The sequence below is a fragment of the Eumetopias jubatus genome, unplaced genomic scaffold (genome assembly GCF_037043125.1).
Source record: "Eumetopias jubatus isolate StellerSeaLion01/CBP00866 unplaced genomic scaffold, mEumJub1_p1.0 scaffold_9, whole genome shotgun sequence".
NCBI lineage: Eukaryota > Metazoa > Chordata > Mammalia > Carnivora > Otariidae > Eumetopias > Eumetopias jubatus.
This window is the reverse complement of record NW_028274815.1, coordinates 114,402,366-114,418,875: the sequence shown is the minus strand read 5'-3', so window position 1 is coordinate 114,418,875 and position 16,510 is coordinate 114,402,366. Positions and strand designations below refer to the sequence as shown.

The 16,510-nt window shown below is 48.9% G+C and overlaps 1 protein-coding gene across 2 annotated transcripts in view; it reads right to left on the bottom strand.

The window, feature by feature from the left end:
- HCK (HCK proto-oncogene, Src family tyrosine kinase) overlaps positions 1-16,510 on the bottom strand; it is a 39,010-nt gene that overhangs the window by 5,663 nt on the left and 16,837 nt on the right. The window contains exons 3-10 of one of the 2 annotated variants that reach the window (XM_028118797.2): positions 15,646-15,685; positions 15,194-15,296; positions 14,307-14,405; positions 10,178-10,281; positions 7,362-7,511; positions 6,893-7,045; positions 5,264-5,443; positions 4,147-4,223 (exon numbers count right to left, since the gene is read on the bottom strand). In XM_028118797.2, coding sequence (XP_027974598.1) covers positions 4,147-4,223; positions 5,264-5,443; positions 6,893-7,045; positions 7,362-7,511; positions 10,178-10,281; positions 14,307-14,405; positions 15,194-15,296; positions 15,646-15,685 — 906 coding nt within the window. The remainder of the gene's footprint in view (positions 1-4,146; positions 4,224-5,263; positions 5,444-6,892; positions 7,046-7,361; positions 7,512-10,177; positions 10,282-14,306; positions 14,406-15,193; positions 15,297-15,645; positions 15,686-16,510) is intronic. The other variant, XM_028118795.2, reaches the window with a different exon arrangement.

Sequence of the window (16,510 nt, the reverse complement as noted above, 5' to 3'; positions counted from 1 at the left end):
CTGTTTTACAGAGCAGGGGACACTTTTTCCGTATCATCCCACCAGGAAAATTCTCAATGTCAGACTCAAACCAGTCTGCAGATTTCCAGTCCCTGTGCCCCATGTTGCCTCTAATTACTGCAGAACTCCAGTGCTCTGGAGGACTGCAGCTGGGTGCAATCTGGTGAGATTTGGGGAGTGGGGTCGGGGAGCCTGACAAGGCAGACCAGACCAAGACACAAGCCTGCTCAAGGTCAGAGGCAAGGGGTGGCGCACTTGCGGGAAGTGGCCAGCAGGGGGAACCTGGTGGCTACCAGAACCGAGGTGTGAGGCTTCAGACTGTAACAAAAACTTGAGACTGATTTTGCTTGGATTCACAAGCCTGGGGTGAGATGAGACAAGGTCTTGTGGGGGGCAGAGGGGTGGGGAGGGGAAGGGATTTATCAGGAGTCCTCAGACAACAGAACAGTTAACAAGGGCTATTATGCTAATGGCAGGCACTGTAGCTTCTTCATTTACTATGAGATGATATTTGAGCTTAAATAGCATTTGCTCTGTGCTTTGGGGGAGGTACGCCTGCTATCAGCCATATGTCACAGGCAAGAAAGCTGAATTCTGGAGAAATAAGTAACTGGTCCAAGTGGAGACCAGTAGTGGAACTCCAGCATCCCTGCTCAGGGTCTGGGCACTGATCCATCACTCTACCTGGACTTTTGGCCTTGGATTTGGCACTAATGCTGCTAGTTACCATTTTTTTCAGTACCCACAGGCAGACATTCATGTTATTGATTTTCACATGCACTCAAGGGGGTAGGTGGGATTAACCCAATTTAGGAGACTGTAGAGGATACTGCCTAAGTAACTCTGCAATTACTCTGGAGTTGGACCAGCTCAGCCTGAGCCCCACAGCTCTGGGACCTCAAGCAAGCTACTTCCCTTCTCTTGCCTTACTTTTCTTCTCCGTAGAAGGGAGGACATCAACAGAACCTGCTTCTGAGGGGTCATGTGAGGATGAATCTTCTAAGTCTACATCAAGGGTATAGAACAGTGGCACATAAGTATTCACTTCAATCGTGGCTATTCATGCTCCCTGGTGAGGAGAGTGGCATTCAGAGAGGTTAAGCATCTGGCTCAAAGCAACACAGGCAGAGCTGGGTTCAAAACCAAAACTCTATGTGACTCCTAAGCCCAGATGCTTACATAGTGTTGCTTCTCAAGGATTGAATGAATGAAAAATGGAGAGGTTCACTGGGCTCAGGGTTGGTCTAAGAGCTAGGGGTTGATGAAGTGGTAACATTTCATGTCAACCAAGCAGGCTGCCCTGATGTTGGGCATTAAAACTTGGGTTTGAAAAAAACAAAAACAAAAACAAAAACTTGGGTTTCCTTCTGAGAGTATCAGGGAACCACAAAATCAGAGCTGAAAGGGCCTGATCTGGGCTCTTCCAACTGAATCCCACTGATTGCTCGGGGTTGCCGATGGTGGGGGGGGTGGGGGGGCATTAAAACTTGGGTTTGAAAAAAACAAAAACAAAAACAAAAACTTGGGTTTCCTTCTGAGAGTATCAGGGAACCACAAAATCCGAGCTGAAAGGGCCTGATCTGGGCTCTTCCAACTGAATCCCACTGATTGCTCGGGGTTGCCGGTGGTGGGGGGGGTGGGGGGACAAAGCTGCACCCTCTTCAATCTGAGCAGCTCTGTTTTGACCTATTTTAAAATGTTCAGCTGCTGTATAAGATTTCATTTGACCAACAGATTTATGACTTTATAAAAGGCTTTTGAACTTGAGAAGCACAGATGTGGTCTAATTCCCTCCTTTGACAAATGAAGACACCAAGGCCTGTAGTAGGTCTGAGCCCCACACAGTCAGTGGGTGAGACATATTCTACTGCACCGTCTGCCTTTCCTAGGACTGGAAGTGAAGACCTGGTCCCAGGTTGCCTCCTTCCTCTCCCTGGGCCCTCTGCTCCTGGTTTCTGTTTTCCCATCTGTGAAGCAGGGAGAGTGGCTTTGGCCAGGCTGACCCTCCCCCAACAAGAGTTCTGCCACCTTGATGGTTATAATTTAGTTATAGGCCAGACTGTTGTTTCCCTAGGGACAGGGCCCATTAAAGTGAAAATGCCAGGCCTTGATTTCCATATGCCTCTGGCATTCCAGTCTCCAAAATTTAAAGCCTTTATATATATATATATCTGGACATTCCTCTCCTGGGATTTGCATACCCCCATGAGTTCTGCCTTAGGGATCTCCAGAAGGCCCTAGGCAGGTCTCCCTTAACACCCTCCAGGCTGCAAACCACACTGTCTTCATCTTTGCCAGCCCTAGGTATGGGCTGACCAGGCCCAGCTCTTTTCTTTCTCCCATGGGCTTTGGCACAGGCTGTTTCTTCCATCTAGAGTACCCTCCTCTCTCCACTGCAGCTGCCTAACTTCCACTCGTTCTTCAGGGTTCAGCCCAGAAGGCACTTCCTCTGGGAAGCCTTCCTGGGTTGCTCCCGGACCAGGCTAATTGCTCCAGCCATGACCTCCCACAGCATCCCTTTCCTCCCCTGTTTTCCCACAGAGAGGAGAGAATAAGAGAAAACAGAAGCTAAAAGCGCTCAAGCCAGGAGTAAGAGGAACTGCAGAGAGTGAAGGGAAAATGAGAGAGAAAATGGGATTTTCAGAAGTGGTCCTGTGGTTTGTGTACATTATTTTGCTGGATACTGCATCCTTCAGTGCTGAGCCAGGACCACTTGGGTAATGGCTCTCTTAGAGATCCAATTGTTTAATGTCTATAAACTCTGGGAGGACAGAAATACTCTCCATTTCATTTGTTGCTGTATCCTCCTACCTCAACACAGTAATTTAGGCAAACTACTTCATCTCACTGGGCCTCAGTTTCCTCATCTGCACTCAACTGCTTCGCAATGCCTTACTTTCCTATTCTGTAAAATGGGATGACCTGTCTGTGGCTGGACTGTTACACTGGTGGCCCCCAACGGACTGTGGCTCCTGGGACTCATGCTCTTATGCAACCCCCTTCGACCCTGAGCCTGGGCTGGGCCGTGGGCCGTGCTTTGGCCAATGAAAAGTAGCAAAGCATGATGGGAGCAGAGGATTCACAAGTGCTTGCACATTAGGGCTTGGTCCCTTGGAACACTCCTTCTTGGAACGTAGCCACTGTGCCGTAAAGAAGCTCTGGTTGGACTGCTGAGTGACGAGGGGCCACGGGAGAGAGATCCCAGAGGCTGAGCCACCATGCCGGACATTCTAGCCCCAGGCAAGCTCTCAGCAGAATGCATCCATGTGACTGACGTCAGTCTAACCACCCAGCCAACCCCAGTCAACGCACAGCATCACAAGAAATAACAAACTGTTATTGTTTCAAGCTACTAAGCTTTGGAGGAGTCTTGCATAAGAATAGATAATAAAGGGGCTCCTGGGTGGCTCAGTCAGTTAAGCATCTGCCTTCGGCTCAGGTCTGATCCCGAGGTCCTGAGATTGAGTCCCTGGTTGGCTGGCTCCTTGCTCAGTGGGGAGTTTGCTTCTCCCTCTCCCTCTGCCCCTTCCCCACCTCATGTGCTCTCTCACGTGCTCTCTCTCTCAAATAAATAAATAAAATCTTTAAAAAATAGATAATAAAAATCCCACTCTCTAAGTTTGATGTGAGGACAGATGTGTTAGTGCTTGCAAGACACATACAAAAAGCGTACAGTTGAGTCTTGAGCAACGCGAGGGTTAGGACCCCTGCACAGCCAAAAACCCACATACAACTTCTCTCCCCCCCAAAACTGAACTACTAATAGCCTACCGTTGACCCAAAGCCTCACCAGTACCATAAACGATGGATTTATACGTGTTTCGTTTGTTATATGTATTATACCCTGTATTCTTACAAGAGTCAGCTAGAGAAGAGAAAATGTTATTAAGGAAATCATAAGAAAGAGAAAATACATTGACATCACTGTACTCTATTTATAATAAAAGAATCTGCTTCTAAATGGACCCAGCGCAGTCCAAACTCATGTTTTTCCCAGGTGAACTGTACGTTCGTACCGAGCACTCAGTGCCTGTCAGCTGTTACTGCTGATGGTACTATTATAGCCGGAGCCCAATAAGCATGTGTTAAATAAATCATTGAATTCCTGCCTCCCCCCGCCCCCCGATGTCCCCCTTAGACTCTTACCTGGGCTGAGAAGTCAATGAGCTTGGGCAATGGCTGCTTGCTGCCCTCTGCACTTTTCAGGAAGTCCAGCAGGCTTCCTGTGGGGGGAGGGGAAGCAACACATACTACTCAGTACTCAGGCTCCCTTGGTGTATGGTTAAAATTGCTCATAGTCATGGATTGAAATAGGGGCGCCTGAGTGGCTCAGTTGGTTGAGCATCTGCCTTCTGCTCAGGTCATGATCTCAGGGTCCTGGGATCAAGCCCTGCTTTGGGCTCCCTGCTCAGTGGGGAGCCTGATGCTCCCTCTCCTTCTGCCTCCTCCCCCCTGTTCATGCTCTGTCTCTGTCTCTTTCTCTCTCTTAAATAAATAAATAAAATCTTAAAAAAATTAAAAAAGTAATGGATTTAAATAAGAATGTTTATTTACCACTCCTAATATTTGGGAACTAGAATTTGGGTGTTTTAAAAATGACTGTGATTACTGGATGGGGGCAATCACAATTTCTTTGACTGAGATAGCTTTCTGAACCTGGATGACTGGGGCGGGGGTGGGGGGGCGTGCTTTCCTGACGCTGGCATAATTGTGTATTTAGAAAATGAAAAGCGTTTTGAGATTTCAAATTCACACCCAATGAGGTTGTGTGAGATGTTTCTGTTTATCGAAAAATGGGCAAGGATTGAAGATGGTGGTGAAGTGGTGGCTTTAAAAAAAAAAAATCCCTGGGAAATCTTGGATCATGGGCGGGCAGGGTGGGGGCAACCTGGAAGGAATGCTTTGCCAACTCTCTTTTCCAGAGCATTGGTCCAGACCCAGAAGACCGCAGGAGAGGCACAGAGCTGCCCCCAGCCTCGAAGGCTTATCCTAAACCCATAAGCCTTTCCTACCATCACCCACTCCCCTCTCCTGTAGCCCCGTGAGCTCCCCTTCTCCTGGCATCCCCTTAAATGGTTTCACCCCATTAACCAGGAGGGCTGGGCCGTTGCCTGTCAAGGCCCAAGTACTCAAGTTCAATGAGTACTTCTCAGAAGAGCTCCTGGCCATACTGGAGGGCAAGAACCATGTCAGGATCACCTTTGAGTGTGCTATTGACCAGTATGAACCAATGCCTGTATCCCCAGTGCCCAGAGCGCAGCACCTTTGGCCATGAACTCCGTGATGATGTAGATGGGTTCCTCTGTGACCACTGCATGCAGCTTCACCAGCTTGTCATGCTGCAGAGTCTTCATCAGATTGGCCTCTGCCAGGAAGGCCTCCACAGACATGCTCCCTGGCTTCATTGTCTTCACGGCCACCTTGGTGTGCTTGTTGTAGGTGGCTGGAGCAGGAGAAGGAACACGAAAGGTGGTCAGAACCCACTGCTCCTTCCCCCATGGCCCTGGGAGGCCCCGCTGCAGAACCGCTTCCTGCAGAACTCCTTCCCTGCTCATCTCAGCCCTCAGAGAGGAGAAGGGAGACACAGGCTTTGGCCTCAGAAAGATGTGGGTTAGAAGGCTGGTTCACAACTTCCTAGCTGTGTGCCCTTGGGCAAGTCACTAAACCTCTCAGAACTGTGGTTTTCTCATCTGCAAAGTGGAAATGATCAGCACTGCCTTTCAAGGGCTGTTGTGGGGATTCAAGAATAACCTCAAAACTTCACTCAGATTGTTCCTGGTGCATACACACACACACCATCTTTGCTTAAAATGCTTTAATCACAACACTGCTCTCAATTAAATGACCAATCTCATCATGGTCCACAAAACCCTGCAGGATTTGGCCTTGCCCACCTTGACAGCTTCATCATCCACCAAACTCCCCCTTGCCTTTTGTGCACCAACCAGCCTGCATATCAGTCAGTCTCAAGCACCGGCTCCCCCTCCAACCACAGGGACTCAACCCACCCCACCCCTGCCTCATCTTGTTGATCTTGTAAATCTCATAATCATTTGTGTTTCCCTTTCTGCCTTGGCTGCCAGGAAGCTCAAATCTAGATTGAGGTCTTCCTGTAGTGAGAGTCTAAGGCTTTATATAATATTTTTAGTTTTCCAACCTTAGCACTCAGATCCACTTTACATTCTTCTCTATAATTTCTCTGCCACATTCTCTTATTCAATGCCTGGCACACAGCAGGGTCTCTTTAAATGTAGTTGAAATGTGTAGATTTTAAATTTATTTTTTCTGACTGAATTGTTTGCATCTCTGTAAGTTGTCTTCGTTCCCACTTGGAACATGGTGGAGTGCACCAGGCACTGGGCCAGGCATTGCACCTACCCCGCATTCTGCAAAGCAGGCATTGCTGTTCTCAAGTTATTAGGGGCAGGATGGCAGGGTGGTGCATGCCTTTTTGGTGCCCCACAATGCCCTCGCGTGGTGCTGGGCACATGACAGGTGCTCAGAGCAGCTTGCTCATCAGTTGCCAACACTGAACGTACCTGAAAAATCTCTAAACTACATTTCCCCACTCTTAGTTTCCATCATCCAAAGACGCCTCCGACGATCTCAACCCCAAACTGGTGGACTGTCCCAGCTCCATGCGAGGGAGGGGAAGGGGACTCCTCCTTCCCAGAAGGGAGATTTGGACCCCAGCAAACCTGGCCTCAAAGGCAAATCAGCATTTGCATAGCAGGATAATGTGGTTGCTATCAGAGGAATTGCTCCTTTACGGTTATTATTCAAATCTCCCCTTCCACCCTGGGTGGCATCCCCACTTTGCCTCCAGCTGTTCCTGGAAGCAATGACCTCCCTCATTTGGCCCTCCCTTCACCCTCTGGCCTTGGGTCCTTACCCATCCAGACTTCCCCAAACTGCCCGGCTCCAAGTTTCTTCTCCAGCTTGAGGGATTCCCGGGGTATCTCCCAGGCATCTTTCTCCCACGGCTTCTGGGGCTTGGTGGACATGCAGGGCACTGTCAGCTTCTGGCAGAGTCCATCACTCCCCTCTGGAACACAGCCCCTGGTCAGTCGAGGGCAGCCAGCCAGAGACTTCCCCTCGGAGGCCTCCCTGCCCAGTCCACTGCCTGTGGCCAGTGTTCCAATGGGTTACCGCTATCGGGGACATGAGCACAGAGCATGATGAGATGTCACCTCGACCCTCCTGCTCAACAGGACTAAGCCTTCCAGAGACTCAAAGCAGCTATTTGTCTGGGGAGGGTCAGGAAGAGCTCAGCAGGCCTCAGAAGCTGCAGTGCACCCTTCACTAGGATTCCTGGGAGACGGGTCCACCCTGGTTGGGATGCAGCCCCGGGCAGGACTCACTCTTGTAGTGGGCCACCAGCTCCTGTAGGGTGCTGAAGGTGCTCCGTGGAGAGATGTAGAAGCCCCCACTGTCCAGGGTCCGGATCTTGTAATGTTTCACTGCGTCCCTGTGCTGGGGATCATAGTCTCGCACAGACAAAGAGTAGCTTCCTGCAAGGGCCAGAGAAAAACCCCTCAGGAGTGAGATCTCAGAGCCCCACCACCTCATGTTAGCACCCTGACGCCCACTCCTGGCACCCCTGTAAGGCCACTGCTGGCACCGTGTGGGCACTGGGGCAGTGGAGTGCAGGGGAAGAGTGGGCTGTGGGGTCAGGCTCTCTGGGTTCTCATCCAGTCTCCTCCATGTCCAGCTGTGAGATCCTGAATAAGTGACCATGTCACCGCTCTGTGCCTCAGCTTCCTCATCTGTAAAATGGGGTTGGTCATCATACCTCCATACCTCATCACATTGCCTGGTGATTAGAAGAAGTAATGCTGTAAAGCACTCAGGGTGTGAACACTCAGCACATGTGGGCTCTCATCAGCATCTTCATTAACTCAATCTATCTATCATCTGTCATCTATCACAAAAGCCAAGATACCACATCAGATTGGTAAATAGGTTACTCAGAAACAAACAAAAAGATCCACAACAACAAACGCAGTCTGACTCTTGAAATGTAAACACTGAAATGTAAATGTCAACATTAGATGTCATGGTAGGCTGAACAACAGGCCCCCCCCCCCGAGATGTCCATGTCCTAATCACTGGCACCTATGACTTTGTTAGGTTAAAGGGACTTGGGGGATGTGATCCCCTTAAGGATCTGGAGATGGGGACATTGTTGTAGGTTGTCCAGGTGGTCCCGAGGGAATCACAGGGTCCTTATAAGAGGAGGTGGGAAGGTCAAAGTCAATAGTAGGATAGGTGAAGATGGAAACACAAGGTTGGAGGGATGCGAGAAAGGGGCCATGAGCCAAGGAATGCTGATGGCCTCTAGAAGCTGACAAAGGCAAGGAATCAGATTATTTCCTGAAGCCTCTAGAAGGAACCAGCCCTTTGGACACCTTGACTTGAGCCTAGCGAGACCAATTTCAGACTTCTGACCTCCAGAACTGTAAGATAATAAATTTATCTTGTTCTCAGCCACGAAATTTGTGGTCATTTGTGACAGCAGTAATAGGAACCTAATGCACATGACATCACACAGACCAGAAACACACAAGTCTTTCAGTCCCTGAGCATGCTTCTGCATTTGCAAGCTGTGCGTCATTGGGCACGCTATTAGCCTCTCTGTCTCTCATCTGCTCTACGTGCACTGTGAGTACTATGTCATAGGATTTTGAGGAGGCTTAAATTTGCACGAATAACAATTGACCAGACATGCCAGCCACTGTTCTAAGAACTTCGTCCAAATAAACTGTGAGTGAATATGAATAATTGTCACAAAAACGGATTGTAATTGTATGAATATAAGGCATTATGTTATTCATTATAGTGAATGAATAACCCCATGAGGTCAAGGTTTTAGATCACCATCATTTCAGAGGCAAGGAGACTGAGGTCCAGGCAGGTGAACTAACTGACTTGCAGTCATGCAGCTGGGAAGTGGCAGAGCCAGGATTCAAACCCAGGCAGCTGGCGCCAGGCCCCACTCTTTGCCCCTCTGCCGGGCCAAGGTGAGGCTGGCTTGACTGATATTAGATGGGGTTGGGGTAGAATCCGAGAAGCAGCAGGGTGGGATTCAGGGCACTCACGGTGCCAGTTTTATTAAACTGGCTAAACTGGCCCCTTGGGTCCTCCATCTGGGGGGACCTGTGAGAGCGAATCAGGCTCAGCTTCCTGCCCTTCAGGGCTGGGGTTGTTTCTCGTCTCCCCTGCCACTATCTTCAGGATGGACCAGCTCAGTCAATCCCCAGCTGTCCTGGGAGCAGCTGGAGAGGAGAAGCTGGGGACTGTGTACAGCTTTGCCTTTTTTGTCCTATTTGCCTTGCCCTGAGGTTCGGAAGGGGCCTTGTTGTGTGGGAGGAAATAAGCCTAAATATGCACTGGCCTGAAACAGTGATGGTGAGTGCCTACCACGTTCGGGCTGACCAATTCAGAAATCTAGGGGTAGAGGAGAAGGCCATGCAGATGCCTTTGATGGATGTCCCCAAAACTGCTCAGGATACTGTGAGGTCACATTTTATGCAATTTACTTGCTTAATCTGAACGAAGCAGCTTTGAGACCAAACATTAGTTAAGGTGCCCTCCACGTGTGAAGTCTGAAATCACAAGACTCCTTCTTGACATCCATTCCTTTGGAAAAATTAGGCTCAACAGATGCTAGTTTATGTGATGTTTTTGGGTACTGTTCTTCCTTCCTGGGTGACAACCCAGCAGAAAGCCCCAGAATTTCAGGAAGTAGTTCGCCAACATCAGAACTTCCAAAAAACCTCAAAAGAGCCAGTTTAAGCAGTCTCAGAGGAGGCTGACCTGGGGCTCTTCCTGTGGCCTGGTCTACCCCTTCCTTATGGAAGGAGGGGGAATCAGGCTTCTGGACAAGATACACTGTGATGGGTATTTTAAGTAATATAAGCTAGTGAAGGTCAAGCTTCAACAGAATATTGTTTCTCGGGGTCCACAACCACTTGGGCCTACATCCAGGGACACAACCAGGAACTACAGAGGCTGAGAACACCTAAACCAGGCTCGAGCAAAGGGCAGGAGAAAAGTTGGCAGTCTGGTGGGCTGGGTGAGTGGCTCAGCCCTCCCGGGGCATTTGCAGGAGAGTGGTGGCCAGTCATGCCTGGGGTATCCCTGCAGGGTGGGGCAGGGTGGGCAAGGCTGGCGTCACCTTTGGTGGTCTCGCTGTCCCGGATCATGAAGGAACCCAGCACGTTGCCCGGGGCCAGGAGTTGGCGCTCTGCATCCTTCCGGCTGATGTCCTTGAAGAACCACCTGGTGGAGAGGGGCGGGAGCAGCATGTGAACCTGGGGTAGGGGGTCCTGTCCCGCTTACACTGGGCACCAAGAGACTGAGAGCCTGGCTTCCTGTAGCATCGATTTTCCCACAGATTCTTTTGGGAAAAATAACCATTCTTTTGATACGGAAACAGACATTTTACCAGGAGTGAATTCAGTTTGCTGAGATGGAAACTTATGCAGTTTGGGGAGCTTTCTTTAAGAAAAATAATACCAAAAGAAAGATTTCCCCCCAAAAAACTGTAAAAAAAAAAAAAAAGAAGAAAAACTTTTTTTTAAAGAAAAGGAGTACAGCATTACAAATACAAAATGCCCATGGGTCATTCCATTGCCGCCCAATGTGAGGGATATGGTGATGGATAGAAAAACTGTTAAGATACAGCCGTCTTAACCAACTGTGGTCAAAATCTTGCTTTTGCCAATTTCAGAGGTACACATGAGCATCCTCTCAGGGTCTCAGATGTCCATGTGAGTGGGGGCCTGAACTTTGTAAACTTTACAATGTATCCTCTTCTGTGTGTGCAACGTTGAATACAAAGTCAACATGAATTTTCAAGCTAAAATGTGAGATTTCAATAATTTTATACTTGGGCCTTTTCATTTTTCTCCCTGAATGAATGTTTGGGATATTGAGTGGAAAAGCCCAAGCTGCAGCAGCAGCCAAATCCATTCCTACCCTCAGCAGGGTGAGGAGTGGTTCGTATGCTATAATGGAAAACGTCCCAGACCCAAGGTCAGCTGGCCTTGCACCTGCCACAAATCTGCTGTGTGACTTTGAGCAAGTCACTCCCCTCTCTGGGCCTCTGTTTCCTCTGTATCAACTGGGGGAGAAAGACAGCTAACATTCATCAAGTTCTTGTTATCCACCCAACAACTGTATAGAATCATGGCCCTTATTATCCCCATTTTATAGATGGGGAAACTGAGGAACAGAGAGAGCAAGTTACTTGACTGGTGTCATATAGCTGGGAAGTAGTGGAGGCAGGATTCAAGTCCAGGCGATCTAACTCTGGAGCCCACACTCTTCGTCACCATGGGACACTGCCCACCTGCCTTCTCTGTTTTCATTTTTTTTTTTAATTTTATTATGTTATGTTAGTCACCATACATCATCAGTTTTTGATGTGGTGATCCACGATCCATTATAACACCCAGTGCTCCATGTAGTATGTGCCCTCCTTAATACCCATCACCGGGCTAACCCATCCCCCCCCAAAACCCTGTTTGTTTCTCAGAGTCCGTAGTCTCTCATGGTTCATCTCCCCCTCCAATTTGCCCCCCCTTCATTTCTCCCTTCCTTCTCCTAATGTCCTCCCTGCTATTCCTTATGTTCCACAAATAAATGAAACCATCTGATAATTGACTTTCTCTGCTTGACTTATTTCACTTAGCATGGTCTCCTCCAAGTCCCATCCATGTTGATGCAAAAGTTGGGTACTCATCCTTTCTGATGGCTGAGTAATAGTCCCTTGTATACATGGACCACATCTTCTTTATCCATTCGTCTATTGAAGGGCATCTCGGCTCTTTCCACAGTTCGGCTATTGTGGACATTGCTACTTTGAACACTGGGGTGCATATGGCCCTTCTTTTCACTACATCTGTGTCTTTGGGGTAAATACCCAGTAGTGCAATTGCTGGGTCAGAGGGTAGCTCTATTTTTAATTTTTGAGGAAACTCCGCACTGTTTTCCAAAGTGGCTGTACCAACTTGCATTCCCACCAACTGTGTTAAGAGGGTTCCCTTTTCTCCACAACCTCTCCAACATTTGTTGTTTCTTGCCCTGTCCATTTTTGCCATCCTAACTGGTGTAAGGTGGCATCTCAATGTGGTTTTGATTTGAATTTCCCTAATGGCTAATGATGACGAACATTTTTTCATGTGTCTGTTATCTGCTTTCATTTTTGAACTGATTTGTGCTATGGTGAAATATTCAAGCAATATAACAGGGTACACAGTAAGAGCTGTCTCCCTGGCAATCCCACCCGTGGGAAGTTATCCTAGGGATTTTGCACAAGGAAGAAATGACAGATACACAAGGAGAGTCACTATAGCCCAGGATTGGAAGTGATTTCAGTGACCACTAAGAGGGGACGGTAGGGCGTTTGCATGATGGACACTGCGCCTGTACAAGGAAGGTGCAGGACAGTGTGTGTAGTATCTGCCACTGGTGTAAAATAAAGGGAGATATATGTATTTTCTTGCACAAGTATTAAGCATTTGGGAAGACACATAAGAAACTGGTTGCTTCTGGGGAGGGGAAGTGGCTGGTTGGGGATAGGATGGAAGGAAGGCTTTTCACTCTGTTCTATGTCCTTCCCCACTATTTGCATTTTGAAACAAAGTATGGTCTACTTCAAGGAGGGGCAGGAAGTAAGATTCCTCCCCACCCCCTTCCTTTTCAATGCCCTGACCACCCTCCCCAAAGGCACCCTCTGCTGGCAGTTCCTTGATGCAGACTCAAGAACATGTGAGTGCACTCGGCAAGCCCAATGTCTATTTAGGTCAGTGGTTCTCAAGGTGAGTCCCTGGACCAGCAGCATCAGCCTCACCTGAGAACTTGTTAGAAATGCAAATTCTGAATCAGACAGTTGAGGAGCAGGGCCCAGAAACCAGCATTTTAACCAGCCCTCCAGGTGATGGTGATGCACTCAAGACTGAGAACGACCGTTGAGGTTATCCCCTTTGTTCACAAATGATAGCCCATAATACATGTTGTCTGCACCCTGCCTTTTCCATTTAGCAAGTATGCTGCCTTGAGGAGTACCACCAGCAGGTACCTCCTCTAAGGCTGCTGGGAAAGTTGGGGTGTGGGCATTCTGTGAGTGTTCAGATCCTGGAGTCTGGGAGCAGAGCACTGGATGCCCCAAGAGAAAGCCTAGAAGGAGTAAGAAGGAACCAAGCCCCGCCTGCCGCATGTAGGGGGTGTGCTAGGGGGTGGTCCAGGACAGAAGGGTCAGAGGTGGGAGAGGGGCCTTCCTCACGGCCACAGAGGGGACACTTCACACAGCAAAGAGGTTTCATGTGCACTAAGAAGGGCATGACTTTAAGATAGGGAAAGCCCAAACATTTTAATTTTTAATAGGTCAGCATTTCAAACCCTCAACACCATTGAGCCAGAGGGAGGAGGGAGAAGAGAGAAAACCATAGGGACCGCCATTTCTTAACTTTTTGAACGGCTGCTTGTGAATGGGATCTGCCATCGCCCCGTAGCTTGGCCATCCTTTCACTCGCCAATCTCGCCCACCATGCTGTGAACATCCCCAGGGAGGAGCCCTGGGTCACCTTGTGTCCCTGGAACAGGGCTGCTGGATGCTCAACAAATGTCTGTTGGGTGATGGGACGGATGCATGAATGCCCTATAACTGTTTAGGTTTTCAGAGTCAAGCTAGACACAGAGGAGAACTTGCAGCCTAGACTGCTGTGTTACAGGGAGCTCTCTGAGGGCACGGGTATGCCTGACTGGTTCTTGCAGTCCCCTTTCTGGCACAGGGCTTGGTGATGGGCGGGCACATATTTGCTGAATGAACCAAATGAGGGATGGCTGACCAGGTGTGGGCTGGCTTGCCTCTCGGAAGACCCTCTTTGGCGTGACCATATCCTTCAGTCAACAAATATGTATTGAGCACCTACTGCATGCCGGCCGGTGCTGAGGATGCACTGGCAGACAGACAAGGTCCCTGTCCTCAAATGCTCCCACCTAGTGGGGGACTCAGGCAGTGAATGTGTGAACAACCACAGAAACAAGATTGTTCTTGCTAGCGAGAAGTGTTCAGAAGGGAACAAAACAGGTCTCCACGAGAGACAGAGAACCACAGGGGATCTGCCTTAGACAGGGCGGTGGCCTGAGACCTGAAGAGCGAGAAGGAGCCAGGCAAGAGCAGACCCCCTAGGAAGAGTATGTCATGCAGGGGAGACAGTGAGTGCAAGAGCCCCGAGGCAGGAACAAACCGGATTTAGCTCATACTTCCTTCTGTGGGGCAGGAAAAATGGAATACTTACTCCTCTGTCTCTAGAGAGTCAACGTGGGCGACATAGTTGCTTGGGATGTAGCCTTCTTTCCGGGTGGCCAGGGATCGAGCCTTCCACCATTCCCCAGACCTGAGGACAGGAGAGAGCAAAGGAGTCAGGGAGCAGAAGGAATCCCCTGGTCCTCCTGGGCTCCCCACCCGTGGCCTAGAATACCTCCCCCCCAAATCCAGGAAGCAGATAGGGTAAGAGGCAGGGTCACCACGGTCCCAGCCCCCAGCACGCACTCCATCATTAGGGTAGGGATATTTATAACAGTCCCCACTGTGCATCCGAGGGTCTAGAATCAAGCCCCATCCCTGCATTCATAGCCCACAGCCCTAGGTCTCTGGCCCCACTCTTCCCCTGGACTTGCAGTGGTCCATACTTAGGGTATGGGGTCCTGTGCCCATGGCAGACTCATTGTGGGCCAACAACCACAGAGAGTGGTGTGACCAAGCATAACCACTCCCATTCTTGAGTCCCAGCTCACAGTGACACTACACGGATGGTGAAGACTGTAGGCGACTGGAGGTAGGAAACTTCGAGATCCAGAGATTTCTGAATGCAAAGGTACCTCCACAGGGTCTGGTCTATAGATAAACCTGTAGCTTAATTATAGGAGCCCGAGGAAGGCCTCCCTGAGAAAGCACTTTCACCTGTTCATTGTTGCCTGGATGTGCACTGCTAGTAAGTACACAAGCTCCTTTGTTGTGGCTCTCATCCAGGTTAACAGCAAACCCTTCATCCTCTATTATGATTCTTATCGGCCATTTACCCTCTAGTATAAGATAGTCTATCAGGTTCTTTATTGAAACACAGAAGAGAGCATGATTGAGTATTGGAGGTAGCTATGTCTTAGGAGTGGGATAGAGACTCACTCTTCCAGGACCACCATCTGATCTCCCTTCTGGAAACTGAGGTCTTCAGGGTGAATGGCCTCATAATCATAAAGGGCAATCACAATGATGTCATCAGGACCTGCTGGGAGAGAGACACGCGGGATGGTGAGGCTTTATCTGAGCACCACCACGGCTCTGGGTGTTTCCTATCCCAACAACTGGCACCCAGCCCTGGACCCACTGACATGTCTGTTTCATGGTATAAATAAGGATTTTGCCATGTGGGGTGCGATTCTAGAGTTTAAAGCTAAAGGTTTGCATTAGTAGACAGTGTAATAGAAACAAAATAGCCTGTACAAAGTACTTTGGGAGCAATTTAAAGGATTTGCAAGGGTGATTTTGACTGGGATTTTTGCCTTAATCTCTAAGCACCTAACCTAATCCTCTCCATGACACAAGACTCCACCACATTATGTTTGCCAAATACTTACCACCTGTGGACCCTGGTGGGTTGTTGCTGTTGTCAGGACGCTGTGGGAAAGAAATGGGAGAAGGGGATGAATCTAAAAGTGTGTGGGGAGCCACAGAAGGTCTGTGTCAAAACGGACACCCAAGAGTATCTCATCCCAGCCCTGTGTGTCATGGGTGGAGGATCTGAGAGGGCTTGGGACATATGTGAGGTCACACAGCCCATGAGGGACACCACAAAGATCCAGGTCTCTTGGGTTGTGGCCTTGGCCTTGGCCATACTGGGGACCTCCTTTGACATATGGTGAGGGGGTTGGTCCAGATCAGTGTTTTCTAAGATATGTTTGAAGAAGCTGTAGGTCTACCAACACGTCCCATGCATAAAGCCTCCATTATGTATATGAAGGACCCTAAGTGATCATCCAGAAGGGATCTGATGCTTACAGATGGCGCTCTAACAGCCCTCAGGGAAGTGGAGCTTCATTCCCAGCACAACTAGGCCTTAAAGATACACTGGCGAGTGAACAAACCCAGTTCTTCAGAATGAGAAACACGATCCATAGAGAACACATACACACGCATCCTAAATACGTTCTGTGGACACAAACTCTATGTGTGTGAGCAGGACATTGGTCAGAAGAAACTAGCTTTCACTGTAATTTGTGATTTTTCTTTTCAAGGGGAATGTGTTTGTATGTTGCACACTTAAGTAAACTTAGAGAAACAGGTGTGGGAAACAATGAGAAGTATGTCTTTTTGGGGGGAGATCCACAAAGCCCATTAAGATTCATAAAGCTCTGAGGACTCCCACAGGGAAGGAGCCTGTTTTGCCCAGTATTTTGTAAACTAATTTGGCCTGGGAACCCTTTCTCTGAGGAACACTTACTA